This window comes from Ptiloglossa arizonensis, chromosome 1 (assembly GCF_051014685.1).
Source record: "Ptiloglossa arizonensis isolate GNS036 chromosome 1, iyPtiAriz1_principal, whole genome shotgun sequence".
NCBI classification, from domain to species: Eukaryota; Metazoa; Arthropoda; class Insecta; order Hymenoptera; family Colletidae; genus Ptiloglossa; species Ptiloglossa arizonensis.
In genome coordinates, this window is record NC_135048.1 from 24,727,586 (window position 1) to 24,748,371 (window position 20,786).

The 20,786-nt window shown below is 43.5% G+C and overlaps 1 protein-coding gene across 1 annotated transcript in view; it reads right to left on the reverse strand.

Moving 5' to 3' along the window:
- Positions 1-8,108: 8,108 nt before the first annotated feature.
- Positions 8,109-20,786, reverse strand: part of LOC143147404 (uncharacterized) — a 312,219-nt gene continuing 299,541 nt past the window's right edge. The window contains exons 5-6 of the mRNA XM_076312649.1: positions 17,536-17,853; positions 8,109-9,978 (exon numbers count right to left, since the gene is read on the reverse strand). Coding sequence (XP_076168764.1) covers positions 9,619-9,978; positions 17,536-17,853 — 678 coding nt within the window. The 3' untranslated portion in view covers positions 8,109-9,618. The remainder of the gene's footprint in view (positions 9,979-17,535; positions 17,854-20,786) is intronic.

Genomic DNA, 20,786 nt, shown 5'->3' on the forward strand with positions numbered 1-20,786 from the left:
TGCTTCGCTGAGAAGTCGATCGATAAAACAGTCTCGGTTCGGTTATTAAATCTCGTGGAGAGTAGAAAAACGTACAAAGTATCGAAATGGAAAAATTCCATTCAAAATCGTACTCGTGATTGTATATTGTATTTCTTCCTCTGTACGAAGAAATCGCAAGCGCAGTTAACATTTTCAGGGAGCGTGGATTTTGGTCGAAAGAATGGTAACGTAGAATCAATTTTCGTATTTTCTTCATTTTTTTTTTTTTTTTTTCAAAATCGTTTTCTTTATTTTGTAGAAAACTGCGTGATAAGTACACCAATAATCTTGCAATGTCGAAATGTTGCCGATTCATACCGGGGGCACGAAGGGGACTGTCCGGAGCAAGTTCTTCCAAATGAAATACGCTCGTTTATTGGTCAACAGTCTTTTTGTTTTTCGCGCCTCTCCTGGTCCGAACAGCCTCCGAGAGGCCCGAGTTATTGTTTTGCTAGTTCCTAGCAAGCCAGAGCAGTGAACAACGAACATCATTATTTTTTTTTTTTTCCCTATGTGGTACAATTGGTACAATTCTACTGTATAAAAAACCGTTTACTTTCCCGCGCGTTCCGTGGCACGCTCGAAGAGCTCGATGTCTCTCGCGAAGTGTTCGACACTCGGTCGCAGAAACCAAAACAGAGGAAAAGGAAAAAAGAATCGAAAGAGAAAGAAGAGGAAAAAAGCTCGAGGAGGAGCGACAAATTCGAAAGAACCTCGCGGTCCTCCTTCCCGCGCTTTTTTCGAATCGCGCGCCACTTCGAGCGCCCCGCGCGGCTGGCGCGACTTTCGAATTACAGTGAAACCTTTTTTTTTTATTTGTCCCGAGATGACTGTTTCTTTTGGTAGAAGCGACCTACTACTTTAAATGACACTGTTCCTACAACATCGATCGATTACTTTGAAAAAAGTTTCTCCAATTTCTCTCGTATTTTTTTTTCTCTTCTCCTTCACTCTCTCCCTCCCTCTCTCTCTCACTCTCTCTCTCTGCTCGTACATCACGACGACAACGAAACGATGATTAATTCAACTCGAATGATATATTGTTGGCTAGTGGTTCTTCTTCCCTTTAAACGTCTTTTATCTCACCAGCATTCGTCCTTTTCCTGCATACACGCGCACACGCATACATACACTCTCACCCTTTCTCTCTCTCTCTCTCTCTCTCTCTCGCGCACTCGGTCCTCGATAATAGTCTCAATTCCCCCGAAACCTCCATTTAATCCCTACGTCGAAACATACCAAAAGACGGTTCAATAAGACACTGCGTCCCCGAGTAACCACGAGACGGTTGAAAAAATTTTGATTCTCAGATTTGCATCCATATCAGTCTGCGGGTCTGTGCATTTATACGTTTTCGTTCCCCAGTCCCACCTCACCCATCCACCTCGACCTACACGTTTTCGGTTACCTAACAACGTAACTTTCCGAGACAATAAAAATTAAAAAAAATAGTAAATAATAATAATAATAATAAAAATAAAAACAGTAATTTACACTCCAGGACGAACAGGGATCCAAGACACCGTGACGTCTCGCCTCGCGTTGCTCCGTGATTGGCTAAAGGGCGACGTAACGATCGTTAATTCCTCGATCGTTCTATCATGGATGAAAAGCAACGCCAGGCCAACCGGGTTGGATCCTCCATCGTCGTGATGGACTAGACACACCAATCTTATCGACATTAGGATGAACAATAATTACCGCTTCGTGGGTAGCTTCGAGAATTTCCCGTTCGTTGGCCTCGTTGAACGAGCAACGCGCAATTTTGGAACACCACGTGAAATCACAATCACGCATATGCTGGACCCTCGCCCCGATGGGATCCAACAATTGATGAAACGACCGATCGATTTCATCCTACGACGGGACGCACGGCTCAGCATGACTAGACGAACCGGAAGCCGACCAGGTTGATCAACCGGTCCAAGTGACCAACCCCTCGGTCCTGTTTGGACCTGGCTCGAGCAACCCGGGCTCAACGCTTCCAAGAAGACGTACGAACGGCGAGGTTAAGACAAAACGGGCTCTCGTTTGCCAAGACGCTCGAAGTAGCACTTTTCTAAATTGTTCTAGGAGGATCTCGCGGTTCTGGCCTCCGACCTACCAATTTTACTATCTTCCGATTCGTTGACACGTTCACGGTACATGACACCAGCCACCGATGCTATGGAGGTCTGGACTCTTTTAATAGACTCTTTTAATAGACTCTTTTACGAGAGGATCTTGCCTTCTGAGGATGTTCGAAGGATTTGTCTAGGTGGAGGTCGTTCGAGACTTCCAGGTGCCAATTGGGACAATGTCCTGACGTAATAGGATCCGTGTCACTGATTCGAGTGTAGCAGTGAACGTTCTGTTTCTCGAAAGGTACATCTTCGATCGAGGCTTTCGCGCAAGGAGACCTCTGTTGTCAAGTTAACCAATGGCCTTTAGTTGACACTGAGATTTCCAAGTGCAACTCGTGTTTCCTTGGAACAATGCCCTGACACACGAGGATGTAGTGTTTTACAGGTGTCTAGTGTTCATCGTCTGATAACTAGTTCAACTTTCGTTGGTGTTTTATCAGTCTCTCTGTAGGAATTTTGGTGTTCAAAGTTTCTTCTTCCAAGTACACCTCTAGGACACTGTCCTGAGGATGCATCGAGTGGTCTCAACGATTGTTCAGAGGTGTTTTTCTTCGTATCGAGGCAAACCTGTACAACGGAGTTATCCTGCAGGTCATTGACACGTTCCAAGTATTGAATCCATCTATGGCGATAAATATATTCTACGCTCCCTTGCGAGAATACCCTTTCGTTCGAGGATGCACCGACTCTGGTGTGTCTCTTTAGTCCGATGTCTATCGCTGGAAAGCGTGTTGGTGTCACTGACCAGCGCTTGCGATTCACAATTGCGCAAGAAAACGCGGAGAAACCATGGGAATGTTTGCGTTCGTATTTCAATGCGTCAGCGTCGATATCGATCGCTATCCGAGGATTTACAGTTTCAGACAGGCTTTGGAAGAACCTAGATCATCCATCCAGCTATCAGTCTGACGCAAATAGGGAGATACGCTCGGTTGGTTAAGAAGTGGTCGTCGATCAACGATATCGGTCCATGTATCTGAACACAATTTTCCATACGATGTACACACCGTTCGTACAGATCGTGTCGCATCTGTACTCTATGTACAACTCTTCCACGAGATCACAAATTTTTGAATCAGTCGATCGCTCGATAACTGTTGCTCGGTTGTCCACGACCAGTAACGCGAGTGTACCGTTAACCAACGGTCGATTCTGACGTCTGTACACCAGAGTAGCGAATCCTCGGATCTACAACGACGAAACATCCGAGAAAACGCGATGAACGTCGGTACAGACGTGACACAGTCAACAATTGGGGTCGACACTTGGAAGGCTCGAACGATAACTTATTTTCTAACAACAGGAGAACCTCTTCGACGATGTACAATTACGATCCACGGTTTCAGATCTTTCTACAGCCACGACTGATACTTGTTTATAAAATGTTTATAATGATAACCCGTTTCCAAGTGGACACATCGAACGAGACACCCTCAAGGGGTACTCCCGAGCAGTTACAAGGGAGGAGCCACGCTTCTTGTTATCGTCCATGGATCGTGAACGTGTCGACGGATCTCCCTTCTTACGCGCGATATTCGAAAAAAAAAAATGGCTACCTACTACTGGTATCGAGGCCGAGCTAAAGACCACCGATTCACAGCGAACCTAACCTACACGATCCGAAGAGAGGACACCGCCTCGAGCGTCAGCGTTTCGAGTACCGTGATCCAACGAACCGAGCCGTATGTTTCGAGCCGAGACACGCTTCGATAATCGCGGAATTGGTCAGAACGCGCGTCTCCTCGTACCTGGGCGAAAACAGAGCGATCGATCAGTACCTACCTAACCCCACCCAAGCCCGATTGCTCGTGATTTTCATCGAAAGGCCACACAATGATCGAATCTCCTCGCCCGTAACGGATCGTCGTCGAAGCTCAACAGTCAACGAATCGTTGAACATCGCGATACTCCGATGATAATATGTTCAATTTTTTTTTTTTCTTGTTCGTTTAATATATATATATATATTTATATATATTCATATATTTATATATATATATAGAGAGAGATTTATAATATAATATCGAGCTCGTTAGAAAATTTTCACTTCTCTCGGAGGAAACTTCGCGCGTTTTTTTTTTCTTCTTCTTCTTTTTTCCTTCTTCCGGAGCTCCGTTTTAGCGTTTAAAATTTAATCTAAGTCGATAACAGTTTTTTAATTTAACCGAGGCTTGCACAAGACCCATTGGATTTTAGCCGCGCCTTTCCCGTAATCTTTATCTTCTTTTTCTTTTTTCGATTCTCACTCTCACTTTCTCGCTCTCTATCTCTATCTCTCACTCACTCTGTCGTTCATCGATCACACGCATTCTCTCTCTCTCTGTCACTCTCTCTCACTGTACGTCACTCTTCCTTCGTCACATTTTCTCGCCGATTACTCCCGTTCAATCGCGAGGTACGTACACACATATCTCGTTAGCCCGCTATTGTTCGTTCCTCTCGACTCATTTCGTTTTCATTCTCCTCATTTCGTTCTCCCCACCCAGATTCACGCACGTTAACCAGCTACCCCCACCCCACCCCCAGGCCAGCCCACCAACACATATAGTTTTCTCATATCTTCGCGCGGAGAATACGATTAATTTCCTCGTCGCCTAATATTGCATGCGCGTGTGAACACATATTTTTCGTTTTGCGTATTATCATTATCGTTATTATTATTATTAGTATTTTTTATTTTTTTTTTTTTTATTCATTTTTCCTTTTTTCTTTTTTCTTCCTTCACTTTTCGTTTCAAGGATGGAGAACGTTGTTGTCGGACTCTCCCCCTCCGTTATCGTCGCTGCGCTCAGCGCCGCGGCGCCGACAGAGAGACGGTCGAGTGTCGTGTGTAGAACTGCCCGGACATTTACTCGAAATGACAATTGTGGATTTCGTTTAGCGACATATATACATATATATGTACGTGGTGTGTATATGCGTATATGTATATATATATATCATGTACGATTTTTCATCGGCATTTCTTTCCGTTTTTTTCCTTTTTCATTTTCGTTTTGCGCGTATTCGACGCCGAATCGTGGATTTACAGCGGTTGGTGCCCCCAGCTCCGGGCTCGCGTTGCCCGCGTGCCCGCACTGAATCTTCAAGCGAACACGACGAAAGCTCGAAATACGCTGCAACGCGAAACATGACCGATTTCTTTCACCTAGTTTCATTAATTTTTCGCTTGGAAATATGTGTATTTCCGTTAGGTGTAACGACAACGTTTTCGACTCGTGTTCGAATCGTCGGCCATTTTTCGCGTGGCGCGCATGCGCACGCGGGACCGCGTCAGGACCGCGAGCCTGGAGTGGGGACTGACGGTAATTTCTTTGCAATTTTACCCCTTCGTCTTACAGTTTTAAAGGATTACAATAATTGGTGACTTCTCATGAGATACTTCAGTAGTTTCGTTCTGTCCCGAGGTCGAGAACCGAAGTCGACGCAGCGATTTTTTCGCGAAAAATCGTGTCCGTTCGACTCTGAATGTACACACCGATGGATCGATCGGTATAATCGGATGAGATAGGGGAACGTAGAATTTCTCACGAGGAGAGGGGGGGAGAGGAGCTACGCACCGCGTCGAGTTGCCGAACGAGGATATTTTCGACTCTTCGCGCGATCGGATTTCTCGTAACCGAATGTTTCCGATGTTGCACGACTCTCCACGGACAATTGGAACGCATACATTTTTTTTTTTTTTTGGAAAATTTCTACACCCTTCGCTTTCCGGACGATTTCGAACGATCTCGTCGCGGAGAAGGGACACAGATTTTTTTTTATCGAGAGACTATCGTACATTGAGCAAATTCGTTAAATCTAAGAACGGACAATTTTTCGAGCCAGTGGATCGAAGAATTCGTGGCCATTAGTTTCGACCGAATCGTTTGGCTGCTCAAGGTCACCGGAGGGGCCAACCCCCTCCAATGATCTCGAGCGGTTAATCTTTCTTTCCAGACAACGGAGCGTACGCGAGACGAGCAAATGATATTCCGTTCGTTGAAGTTTCGTTTCGGCAACACGGCGGGAACGATTTCGATCTGGGAACGTTTCCATGGAACTGCAGAAGAAAGGTACAAACGGCGATAAAGCCAGTCGTCGACTCTCGGTTCGTCGTCAAGGTAGATCTCGTCCTATTTCGTCAAAAACTGAAGCCTTATCTATCTGAATAATAATAAAGTAGCGTTTATATCAGACATCGTGCGAGCCGTGCGAAACACGGCAGGACGCGCTTTCATCGACCATCGCTCGAAACCTCGGCGAATCGATTTCCCCGGTGTGTTCGTTCACTACACGAGACTATTCTTCTATTCGTAACCAATCACTAAAACGTGAATGCCGATCATCGTCCATAAATCTTCTCTCTCGCTCGCCCTTGCGTTTCAAACGGTTCGAGACTAGGACCGGGACCGTTCGAACGATTCGTTATTCGAATATTTCGCGGGTACTCGTGCGCTACGAATCGAGTTTAAATATTCGAATGTTCGAATATCGTTAGCAAAGTATCTGAATATTCGAATGTTTGAATACCGTTAGCAGACTATCTGAATATTCGTATGTTTGAATACCATTAGCAGAGTAACTGAATATTCGAACACTCGAATACAGTTAACAAAGTATCTGAATATTCGAATACTCGAATACCGTTAGTAGAGTATCCGAATATTCGAATACTCAAATACAGTTAGCAGAGTATCCGAATATTCGAATACTCAAATACAGTTAGCAGAGTATATGAATATTCGAATACTCGAATACCGTTAGCAGAGGTATCTGAATATTCGAATACTCGAATATCATTGTTACAGTATCGTTACAAAAGAAGCAGGTAGTCCTTCGACTCGAAGAACTGGATTTATAGTCCACATCGGACTGTAACGAATATCCACATACTCGGTCGGTACACAAAATATTCGAATACTCGACGGTTCGAATACTGCTCGAATTACGTTCGCCGAATACAGTCGAACTCGGTTACAACGGAGCATACTTATCAACGATCAGAGTTACAATAATTTTTCATTTATACGTATTCCCGCACACTTTTATACAATTTCGTAGCGTACAAGTTCCGAGAGGTCCGGTTAATATTGAAACGAAATCGTCGAAAGAAAATTATTTCGAGAATCGTCACTGGTGGAACAAAAATACTATCGAATCGATTTTAAACAATATTCACCGTACACTGGATACCGAGCGCAGATTACTTGTACGCGTTCGGAGACTATACTACGATCGCATAACTATAACTGTACCGTAAAACGGTACGCTCGCATCGTTACAAATAACACATACAGGCACGTAATTGCAAACGCACAATGTTCCCTCTCGGATGTTCCTCTTGCCTTTGAGATCTTCTCGTCGAGTTATCAAAAAGAAAAAAAAAACAAATACATATAAATTCACCCTCTAACGATCACATTCGTCAAATACCATTGATCACTGTACTCGTTGCAACCGAGTTCGACTCGCTCGACTATTCGAATACCGAGTAATTCAACGGTCCCCGAGTTCTACTCTCGACACCTTGAATTTTTCTCCGGGAACAGGGCAAATCGATAAACGAGGGACTCCGGTTCTTCGAGTGGAGATCGATAAGTCAACGCGCGACTTCTCTTTTTTCTCTCTCGTTCGAAAAAAAAAAAAAAACAAAAACCAGAAACATTTCTCCCAGGCCTCGAAGCGCGTCCCGCGGTGATTTCGCACCGCCCGTCAACTCGTGTTTATGCGTGGTGTAAGGTATTACTTTTTAATCAGTATATAGCATATCATTTTTAGTCGTAATAATTAATATTGATATTGAACTACCTAACCTAATATTTACAGAGTTTCTTTTTGTTACGCTCTTGGCACTACTTTTCCTCGGATATTCTCTCTCTCTCTCTCTCTCTTTCTCTCTCTCGCTCGCTCGCTCTCGTCAGACATTCGCGACGATCCTCGCCCCCTCCCCGTCGCTCGAACCCCCCTCCCCCTACCCAAGCTCCGATCGCGTCTCGTCCCATTATTATCCCCGCATTCCTCGTTCCCCGGGGCCGGTCGAGGCTTTTACTCTCATTCACACGGAGACCACCGCACACTTAGACACGTATTCGTCCATTTATTCCGGCGTCTGGCGGCACGGCGCGCGTCGTCGCGCCGTACTCGACCGTATCCATCCAGTCTCTCCCTCTCTCTCTCTCTTTCTCTCTCTCTCCCGTTCGTCTCGCGGCTAACCGCGCGCGGACAGAGCGCGGCTCGCGAGTGTATTTACCCGCCAATAAATAATTTACTAAGTCTTTTTCGCGGAGAACTTCCACGATGCACGACGATCGGGCACCCCGTCCGTCCGTCCGTCCGTCGGTTCGTCGGTCCCCCCGTCGCTGGTCCATTGCGTTCCAAAGGAAAAAGAAATAAAAAACAAAAAAAAAAAAATAACAAAAAAAAGAAACATAAAAATTCGACCGACGCTGATTCGCACGCGCTTCTCGTCCTCTTCGGTCCTCGTGTACCCCGATGTGTGTCTCGTTGGTCAGAGGGGGGGTGGGCCGTACAGGGAGGGGGGGTTCCCGTTGATCCAATATCGTCGTTGCGCCGCGAATACGGCGCGCTGGTCGCCCCTCTGTCGCATGTCCGTTGGCCCTCTACCCCCACTCCCACGCGTGAATCCTTTCTCCGTGGGTCCTCCTCCCCCCTCCACGTGAACGTAGCGACGAGCTCGCGCGGGTCACGTTCGGTGCTTTGGAATCGTCTGAGATCTAGGCTAGAGACTGGCCCTGTTTAGGATTGCTGTTTGTTTTCTTTCTTCTTCTGTTACGTCGCTGGGGGGGAGGGAAGAAGGCAGAGAGGGTGACGAGACTCGACGTCGGAGAGAAGGGCGTACCGACGACCGACGTGCTCGTAGTTTTCGCACCCCCTCCCCAACCCCCGATTGTTCCACGGACGGGGACTCTTGTCAAAATTGCTGCTCCGTAGTCGTCCACGGTGGAGGAGGGGGAGGATCACGAAATTTCTCTTCGTCGTCCTCCCCCTCCCACTGATTAATTATTCCTCTTCGTCGGGGTACTCGGTCTCATTCCGGTTGGTCAGCCCCAGCTACCCCGTTCACCCTCGGTCGAAGTTGTCTTGTTGCTTGTCAGCGACGAGGCGCGTCGGTTGGCCGTAAGAACCCGTACGAAGTTTCTCCTGCGAGTCAGTCTTGATGGATCCTCGACGCCTCGAGGATTCTCGAGGGCAGAACGACGACGACGATTTCGGCGCCCGCGTCCTTCTTCCCAGCCGCGTCCTCACCGGCCGCCTCGTGCCCCTCCAGTAACGCTCGTCGCCGCTTGGGCGGGATCCTTGGTCGTCCGTCGACCTCGAGGAACGTGGCTCTCCCTGACGATGACGACGACGACGACGAGGAGGACGAGGACGATGAGGACGAGGACAACGACGAGGATGACTGCGGTGGCGTCGCGACGGCGACGACGACGGCGGCCTCGAGTGCTCTTCTCCTTCCCGGGCGCGCCGCGGATCAAACGTGCTGCTGATGGTGCTGTTGCTGCTGATGGTGGTGGTGCTGTTGCTGTTGGCTCTCGTCGGCCTCGCACGGCACCACCGTAAGGCTGGACAGGTTGCTCAGGTTGCTACTGGACTCGGAATAACTGGACAGGGTCGGCCTCCGGGGCGGTACCACCACCGCTGGTGTCGAGCTCCCAGGGCTTGGGAATTTACGGAACACCCTCAGCAGCGAGCTGCCCGCGCTATGGCAGCGGACTATCCGCTCCGGGGCGTCCAGCAACGCCGATTGGCTCCTATAAGGCGGCGGGCTCTCGCTGTCGAACACCGTCCGATTCGGCGGCGGTCGCACGCACTTCTGGTAGATCTCGCTCTCCTGGAATACAGACGGAGGTTTTAGAATAATTTACGGTTTTGGGTTGAAGTTTATCTAGGTAAAATTTCATAATTTATCACTTGGTGAGTATTAATACGTCGTACTACTACTACCAATCGTACGTCGTAATAATATGGTAATATAAATCTTTTGGAAAATAAGATTCAGATTAATGGATAGAGCTTTGACAGGACATAGGAGGGTTGTAGAACATAGTAGGGAAAATGATTATTGATACTTAAATTTTGTAGAAGGTTGAATTTTATCTAGGAAAAATTTGATAATTTATCACTTGGTGAGGAGGTACTAATATGGTAATATAAATCTTTTGGAAAATAAGATTCAGATTAATGGATAGAGCTTTGACAGGACGTAGGAGGGTTGTAGAACATAGTAGGGGGAGTGATTATTGTTACTTAAATTTTGTAGAAGGTTGAAGTTTATCTAGGAAATATTAAATCTGATAATTTATCATTTAGTAAGAATACTATGGTAGTATAAATCTTCTGTAAAATAAAAAGGGGTTTTAGAATAATGGGTAGAGTTTTGACAGGACGTAGGAGGGTTGTAGAACATAAAAGGGGGAGTGATCATTGTTACTTAAATTTAGTAGAAGTTGAAGTTTATCTAGAAAAAATTAAATCTCATAATTTATCATTTAGTAAGAATACTATGTTGTAGTATAAATCTTCTGGAAAATAAAACAGGGCTTCAGAATAATGGCTAGAGTCTAAAAATTTTGGAGAACGTCCTGGGTGGTAGAATGTCGTAGAGGAGAGAAATTATTGTTATTTAAATTTGGTAGAAAGTTGAATTTTATTTAAAAAAAATTAGGTCTGATAATTTGATGGAAATAACATGATAGATATCGATCTTCTGAAAAACCAACGGGGAGTTTTACTTGATGATTTTTATTTAAGAACCATAAATCGATCTGATAATTTATCCTGATAAATCGTGATCTCTTGAAAAACAAACGGTGGTTTTCAATTTTCAATGATTCGAGTCACCTCGCGTTGGGGGGGGGGGGGGGGAGGGCAGAAATAAGTGCACAAGTGAACAAAATGATCGCCGTGTAACTTTACTAGAAACCCGAATTGTATCTAAAAAGAAATTTAGATTCGATAATGTATTATTTGCCGTGAATAATCTGGCAGATATAGATCTCCTGGAAAACCACTGGGGGGGAATTTAATCGATAATCGAATCGATTCGCGGGGCGGAGATATTGACACCGAGCGATACGGAGCGCAGAATTAAATGTACGAGTAGAAGAAACGGTTGTTATCTGAATTTACTAGAAATTTGAATTTTATTTAAGAAGCATTAAATCGATTCGATAATATATCGTTTGACGGGATCGATCCGCTGTATCTTGATTTCTCTGTACAATAATTTATTTCTTGTTTCCGGTGTAACGCATCGATCGATGTATTTACAACACCGAGGTTCCTTGTTTCGGATCTTCTTCGAGAAGTTCGAACAACGTTGAAAATCGATGTCTTCAACGTAACGTTTCTCGCTACGGTTTTGTTTCTCGCGAGATGACAAACAATTAAATGAATACTTTTTCACCAGGTCGTGGCCAGGGAAGCGTTCAACGACAACGGGCCGAGAGTCCAGCGTGCCTCTCGCGACGCGGGTATACACGTGCAGGGGCGTAGAATTACTGAAATTCTAACCCGTGACCCTCGAGCGGTCTCGAGGGCGCGCGTGTTTTAGCTCGATGCCGGCATCCAGAAGTCTCGAGAGGGTAGAACCCGATCCTCCTTTGGCCGGCAGTTCGTCGCGCGCCCGCGGCGCGGCGTCTACTGTAAGGAGCTGTAAAGAATGTCTCCGAGCGACGCGAACGAAATCCGCTTTTTCCACCCATAAATTACCTTTCCACGGAACTAACGTCATTAGTCGTTGGTTTATGCCGAACGAGATTACGACCAACGATGAAATACATTTTATAACAATTTTGATCGGTAAATTTAATTTCGTAACAAATTTTTTCATCCGGAGCCATTTTTTTCAGATCTCTACTGTACAGAGTAATACTTTTTTTCGTTTGGATCGGGTTAGATGTATCATCGAATACAGGAATCGAGAACAGAGATGTGCAATAGGGTTGGGAACGATCGACGAAGTGTTTCTGTATTCGAATATTTGTATTTGAATTCGAATACTTGTATTTGTATATTGAATAATTGTATTCGAATACTTGTATTTGTATATTGAATAATTGTATTCGAATACTTGTATTTGTATATCGAATAATTGCATTGTATTGGAATACTTGTATTTGTATATCGAATAATTGCATTGTATTCGAATACTTGTATTTGTATATCGAATAATTGTATTCAACGAATGTAACTCGAATATTATTCTATGTATTGTATCCGAATATTTGTATTTGTATTATATATCGAATAACTGCATCGTATTCGAATACTTGTATTTGTACATCGAATAGTTGTATTCGACGAATGTAACTCGAATATTATTCCATTTTCGAATGCTATTCGAACACCGTTTGAATAGTATTTGAGTACTGTTCGTAGGTTGAACAAGGATATTCGAATACTGGATTATTCGTGGCGTGTTCCTAGTATTCGAATACCGAAAAAGAATTCAGATATTGAATTATTCCAATGGCATCAGCCTTCGTCGCAATGAAGTCGAATTGGCGGTGACACGATCGTCGATCAAGCGTCGATGTAGAGAGCTTATGTGACAAATTAACCGATTACGATGCCGCGTCACTTATGAATGACACCTGAATGTAAATTTCTATCTAATCTGGTTATCTGAATTTTACATTTTACGACTTCCGAATTCCGACCGTTCGAAAAATCGATCGAAAACGGTGTTACATCGTCGAACTGTAGGTAAATCTGCCACGAATACGGGGACGTTTCTTATGGAAACTTTTATAAAATCCACATGACACGGTCAGTATGTTAACACCGTAGCATTACAAAGTCCATAGAGAGGCGGGTTATCTGGACTACATGGTATCTACCATTTTACGCCTGATTATGCGTCGGGTCTATGAAAGAGCTTTGTCGGTTTTACGCATGGAATGTTTGACCTGCTCGTAATAGACTGGAAAATCTGTGTAATCGTTGCGGGATTTTCCCTGGTTCACTGGTTTATTTTACACTTCGCGTCCGGGAGCGTTAAATAGCGCGAGTCTCGTAAGAAACGGAACATTCCATTACGGTATATTGAACAACGAAAATCTTCGTCTTCGGAGCTCGTTCGCGACACTGTCGATCCTCGTACGTTTTACGAGTATCAAATGGGTAATAAAACGGCGTCATAACTCCGTAACTGTTGGTGTAGAAGGTAGCATTCGCAGAGGGAAGAGTTACGTTGACTAACGGTATTCTATTGTCTAGTGGTCTCGCGATTTATCGTGTACAAATTACACGGTAAATGTTTACCGTGATATCTCTACAGCAAGGAGAAATTTCACGAAGAAATTAAATACGAAGAAATTACCGATGAAACAATTATTTTCTACATTGGAGGAAAATTCGGCAAGTGGCCTCGATCGTTTTTCGATGGTATAAACTAACAGTGCCTCGTGTACAACTTATCGAATTATTACTCGAATATTCGGTGAGTTAATATTCGAATCAATTCACCGAAAATTACTTGAATATTTTATAGGTATTTGCATGCTATAAATCGACTCGGACTATTTGAATATTCTAATTCGTTCTTTAAGTAACAATAATACATTACATACCATAGTATACTGTTTGGATACAATGGATATTTAGATACCCGATCACTGTACGATATATTCAAATATATAGTCTTCGAGTGGAATTCGAACACTCAACTCTTTGAACAGTATTCGAATAATCAAATCTTTGAACAGTATTCGAATAGTATTCGAATAATCAAGTCAAGTCTTTGAACAGTATTCGAATAGTATTCGAATAATCAAGTCTTTGAACAGTATTCGAATAATCAAGTTTTCGAATAGTATTCGAACAGTAAAGTACTTCTATAGTACACGAATTATACTCAAATCACCTAAGTATTCGAACATTCGAATACGAACACTCAAGTCTTTGAACAGTATTCGAATAGTATTCGAATAATCAAGTCTTTGAACAGTATTCGAATAGTATTCAAATAATCAAGTCTTTGAACAGTATTCGAATAGTATTCGAATGATCAAGTTTTCGAATAATATTGTAACAGTAAAATACTTGAATAGTACACAAGTTATACTCAAATCACCCAAGTATTCGAACATTCGAATACGGATAAGCTCGAGCAGTCTCGGCTTTAATTCTTCCGTGAAACCGCAAGTAAGAACAGAGTTTTCTCGAGAATTCCTCGACGCGGACATATAGATGTTTCGAACCACCCGCAGAGTAAACACTAAGGCAAGCGTGAATAGTGCATTACGTTCCCGTGACGTTTCGAGATATCGAACAAGAATTATCCGCGGATCATTCCCCAGGGAAATCAACATCCCGTCCAAGTAAACGCGATTAACGACCTCGAAAAAGCTCCAGCCATCGGGAATATTTTGAGAGCGTGTAACACGCGTGGTGCGCTAATTGCGTCTCGGAATATTCCGAGCCAATTAGCGCGCTCGGGTCGACATTAATTACGGGGACGATCCGTAGGAAAAATCAACTTCGGTCCTCGCGCGGGAATCCCAAAAAACTTGGAGAAAATAAGTCAACGGTCGGTTAACGAGCAACCTTGTGCTTTTTAACGATCCAGAGGGGCTCGTAAACAGAATTGGCTTCCATTCGATTAATTTTCTATTCGAGTAGAATTTCGAATTAATTTTACTTCGTACAATATTCGAATAATAGTTACGAATAAAGTGAAGTTATTCGAGAACAAATATTCCCTAGGGAAACAGTTTCAATTCGAATATATATTTCCCTCGGAAAACATTTCCATTCGGTTAAATTATCATTAGGAAGATATTTTCATTCGAAGAAATATTTTTGTCGATTTATTGTATCGCACCATAATGTGCGATGTGTAATTTTATCTAATGTCGTTATTTGTCACATTTATTCGTCACCGAAGCGTTTCGTATAACTAATTAAGTCTTATTAGAATAAATCTGATTCGAATAACGAGTAAAGTCTTATTCGAATAAATCTGAGTAGAGTACCGAATAAAATCTTATTCGAATAAATCTGATTCGAGTAAAGAGTGAAGTCCAACTCGAATAAATCTGATTCGAATAACGAGTAAAGTCTTATTCGAAGAAATCTGAGTAGAATACCGAATAAAATCTTATTCGAATAAATCTGATTCGAATAAAGAGCAAAGTCCAACTCGAATAAATCTGATTCGAATAAAGAGCAAAGTCCAACTCGAATAAATCTGATTCGAATAACGAGTAAAGTCTTATTCGAAGAAATCTGAGTAGAGTACCGAATAAAATCTTATTCGAATAAATTTGATTCGAATAAAGAGTAAAGTCCTACTCGAATAAATCTGATTCGAATAAAGAGTAAAGTCTAACTCGTATAAATTTGAATCGAGTACCGAGTAGACTCTTATTCGAATGAATCCTATTCAAACCGAACAAAGTCTTACTCGAATGCCAGCGTAGATTTCCACACGATCGAAAAAATAATTTTTCCTCGAACACTATTCTTACACTCGTCGACGAACTTCGGGCGATTTGTTCGTTATCCGTTACCTGTTAATCGGAATAAAAAAAAACTTGCCCTCCTACGATCGTACATAATTCCGAAATATTGCGATAAACTAAGCTAATCATCCTGTGCGTGCTCGTTTTAATGGATAACGTCTCCGCCGGTATTAAGTGGCGAAACAAACAATCGCAGCTGATAAACCGAGCGAGCGGCACGAGTTCGCGCTCAACACCTGTGAATCGCCTCGTGCCTTACGGCGAGCGACTAATAACACCGAGGTGAAGCGCAATTTCATCCGAGGACGTGGAGCGTGGAAAATTTATCCGTTTTTACACGCGTTATTAACCCGCCGACCGCGCGCCGCTCGAAAACGCGCGCTTATTACCGGTGGCTAATCAACGACCGTTTAATAAATGAAAACGCGATTGGGAAACGGTTTCGATCCGACCATTCGACCGATCAGTTCGAAAATTGCGCCCCTGCCGCGCTTAATGGCACTGACCTCGCCTGTATTAAACGCTCCGAGTCCCTGGGCAACGTTCACGCAGAAACGCATGACGGATTCGAGAGAGGTATCCGTAACTGGCGAACGTTGGAAGAAAAAATATCCGTGTACCGCGTGCTATTGATAGTTTATCGTTTGCATTAACATTTTACGTCAAGTTAACCGCGTGGAATTGAAACCGATCGTGCGAGCCGGACGTTCGAACGTCCGTACGTCGGCTTGTTGCGTTCAGAAACGAGTTTCACGTCAAGGTACTTTGGGATCGGAGTCTCGATTCGCGAGAGGAACGAGCTCTTAACTCTCAGCTTCGTGGGATTTATCCTCTGGAGATCTCTGTGCAGGTACCTGGAAGTTAGAGTCTCGGTTCGCGAGACGTGGAAAGTCGTTGGCTTTTAAAATGTGGGTACACTCTCACTTTTGGGATTTGTTCTCAGAATGGAAGGTTTATACGTAAATACCTAGGAGGTCGAGGTCTTGGTTTATCCGCGAGGAGTTATCTTTACGAATCTGTGCATTCTCAGCTTCGTGATTCATGAAGTTGTACGTGTACAGAGTCATCCAGGGTCGGAGTCTCGATTAATCGCAGAGGATAGATCATCCTTGCAAACTGTGCATTGTCAGCTTTGCGATTTACTCCAAAATATTGAAACTTGCGTGTAGGTGTCCAGTGTATCAGAATCTCGGTCGTCCTAAATCACTTTCTCTCGGAAACATCTACCTACAGATGTCCAGGATCGAAGCCTCGATGTACCGTAAGAGAGACAGACGAGTACACCGGAGGTAATAACTTTTGCAAATACTCGTAACTTCGTGGTCCAGGGAAGCAGACCACAGCTCCAAGTAATCGCAAGAGGAAGTCTTCTAAATATACACGAGAAAACGCAGCGAGTTCTATGGGCACCAAACGCGGTCGAAACTGAATGTATTCTGTGTGGAAAGACCTGTTCTTGGACACGAACGCTGCACCAAGGTACCCAGGATTAGACCTAGCGATTCGTTCCGCGCGATCCCTTACCATTACAAATATCGGCTGAACGCTTTACAGAAGGCTTACATCCAACGCAAACTTAGCTTCACACTAATCCTCGATCGAGGGTTTAACTGAAAGCCGGACCTAAACCTCTGCAAAGAGTCCTGCTACCAGGGTTGAACTACGTGGACCTATATGAAGTTCAAACATTCTTCCTACAACATTCTCCCCTAGGGTTTTTTTTACATCGGAAAGCTTCGCGGGTTCGTTGAACGGTTAAATATACTCCTATATGAACCGAGGTCGCAGATACGAAGGGTATATTTCTCAATTCAACCCTGCCAACAGGAACAACACCTCTACGAGAGCGAAAAATCTAGCTAATTTACGTCCAGAATTCGAAACGACGTCGAGTCCTTGAATATTCCAAGAGACGAGCTCACCTGTTCCGGATCGCGCAGATGAAGGGCGGTGTGCGCTCCGTACGGACGTTCTTCACCGTCCGGAAGTTGGAGTCGCGGGGGCAGGTCGAGGGCGAGGTCCTGCCGGACACTTCCGGCGCGAATCGCCCGATCCCTGGCGGCGGCCACCATCGCTTCCTGCATCCCGTCGGTGGCTCCTTCGCCGACACCCCCGCCCCCTCCGACGCCACCGCCACCACCCACGCCGGCGCCGCCACCGCTCGGATCACCCTCCAGTCCACCGCCGAGGCCACCGTGACCGCCGCTGCCTACCTCCATTCCTGGGCTCACCGACAGCATCTGCGAAACAACGATAGAAACGCCTGTTAAATACGACCCCTAACGAGTTAACGGATTTTCGAATCGGTTATTTCTTCGACCCCCTCGGCGGACGGAGCAGCTCGAAATTCGGCTGGGGGGGAGGGACTCACTGTTTCGAATGTCTTGTAGTTTCTCCCAACGCTACGAGTAAATTCCGGGTGATCGAGTAGCTGACTATTCGAATATTTCGGTATTTGAATAGTTGAGTAGTTGGATGTTTGGGTCATTAAGTAGTTGAATAGTCGAATGTTTGGGTATTTGAATAATTGAGTAGTCGAATGAGTGGGTATTTGAATAGTTGAGTAGTCGAATGTTTGGGTATTTGAATAGTTGAGCAGTTGAACGTTTGGGTATTTGAATAGTTGAGTAGTCGAATGTTTGGGTATTTGCATGATTGACTAGTCGAATATTTGGACACTTGAATAGTCGAGTAGTCGAATGTTTGGGTATTTGAATAGTTGAGTAGTTGAATATTTGAGCACTTGACTAGTTAAGTAGTCGAATGTTTGGGTATTTGAATAGTTGACTAGTCGAATATTTGGGTACTTGAATGGTTGAATATTCGAATATTTAGATATTCGAAAAATCGAGTATTAGAATATGCGGATATTCGAATAGCTTAGTAATTAAATACTTGGGTATTCGAATATTTGAGTGCTCGAGTATTCGAATATTTGGATGCTCGGGTATTCGAATATTTGTGTATTTGAATAGTCGAGTATTCCAATAGGTATTCAGACATTTGAATATTTGGGTATTAGAATATTTTTGCATTCGAATAGTCGAGTATCCGAATATTTGTGCATTTAAATAGTAGAATATCCAAATATCTACGTTGGTAAAGTCGGTAAAGTCACTCGTGATATCGGGAACTTGAACGAAATAAAACAACAATTGCTACAAACATGAAGGTTTATATTTAAATTGAAAATAAGAGCAAGCAATCTTTTTTAATTCCACCGCACGATACATTTGACGATGTCTTTGTTTAATGGATCACTTGTTATTGGATCACTGCTTAACCGTTGAATTGTTTAACGTCCCCCGTGTATCGTTAGCTTCTTTGAGTACTTGGAGCATCGTTGCTGTGCAAAAACCCATTAAAAAGTGAGCGTCACACTTGGGAACCTGTTCTTGGCTTACGTTCGAACACTTCTAACCTCTCTAACAAAACTCTCGAAAGAATCCTACAGTCTCCCGCTATAACATTGACGGGACGAGGCTACACGCGTGTGTCTGGTCCCGCAAATTCGATTACCGGCCAATTAATAATTTATCAACCACCTGCAGTTACTACCGCTCAACGCATTACGTAACAGAAATAACCGGGGCCACTTAACGGTAACGACAGTGTTCCGAAGAGGCAAGTGGACCATTCCGACGGCTACTAAATATCATAGCCCCGAGTTTCGTCGTCAAACTCGTCGCAAAACTTCCCTCCTAAAACACTGGATCCTTGTACAGGATGGTCCACGTAAAGTGTTACTTTTTTTTTCGAAAAGTACGAAAAGTATTCGAGATAGCAATGACGTTCTTTTTTGCTTTTATTCACGAGGTTCTAGAAGACTTTACGATTTGAGATATTTCAAATGGATGTTTTAAAGGAAGAGCAAACTTTTTACCCTTTATTTTTTAAAACTAGAACAGCACATTCAGATTTGTGGACAACTGGACTGACACCAAGGCCCACGTAAAGTGTTACTTTTTTTTCGAAAAGTACGAAAAGTATTCGAGATAGCAATGACGTTCTTTTTTGCTTTTATTCACGAGGTTCTAGAAGACTTTACGATTTGAGATATTTCAAATGGGTGTTTTAAAGGAAGAGCAAACTTTTTATCCTTTATTTTTTAAAACTAGAACAGTACATTCAGATTTGTGGACAACTGGACCAACACCAAGAAACATTTTCTACAATTCGTTTTACTCATTGATGTACTTTGTATATTTACTCCAACTTAGACCAGTAATAATAACACAATTACAAAGATTCTCAAGAGGAATAAAAAACGTACGAAATTTGTAAATAGTACACGCAAACACGAATGTAAAAAGATCTCACGTGTGGGACACGTGTACAATATATGTTGAAATTTGGTGTGAAACAATTATTGATATTTATTCGATACGAATTTTATTTTAGAACACTTTTGTGCAATATCGTGTATCAATATCTATCTTTCCTACCCCCGTCGAGCAATTTTTTTTCTCTTCGATACCATCGTAAATAATTCATCGATGGAGACAATAATTCACACATGGAGACAAGAATTCGAAAGTCTCGTATCGATGTAATAAAGAAAATACGTAACACGAGAAAGAAAAAATATTTCCTCCGTCTTATAAACATAATTAATTCTTCCAATAAATATAACATAATCGACCCAGAAATGGAATATCTTTAAACGTGAAAGTTGCACAGAAAATATAATACAAAGGAAAAAGAAAAATACATTTCGTGTCCTGTAAAGGTGGAAATGAATTCTGTTGCCATAATTGATAAAAAAATGAAAGAAACGAAGGAAATATGATTGACTGGAACGTTTCGTGTGTAGCAGCCTGTATGACGTGAACATTAAGCGAGGGAGTCTCTTCCGTCATCGGTTTACGATCGCATGCGGGGAATCGTGTCCGCGGGAATAAGAAACGATACAAACGCAATCTAGAGTCCCAGGAACATTTTGTCGGGGCGTAAAATTTTTAGGGAACCTGGCCAGGGCGACGAGCGGATTTATCGCGGGGATGAAAAATTTCGTGTCTCGCTCGTAAAACCGGCGCCCGATTTCGCGAGACACCGATGCGGATTGAAAACCGGTGACTTCTTATCAGATCGTCTCGCGAGTTTTGGATTCGGGGCATAAACTTGTCTACGAGCTTGGGGTTCCATCGGATTCCGAGTCGATAAAGAGTCGTTT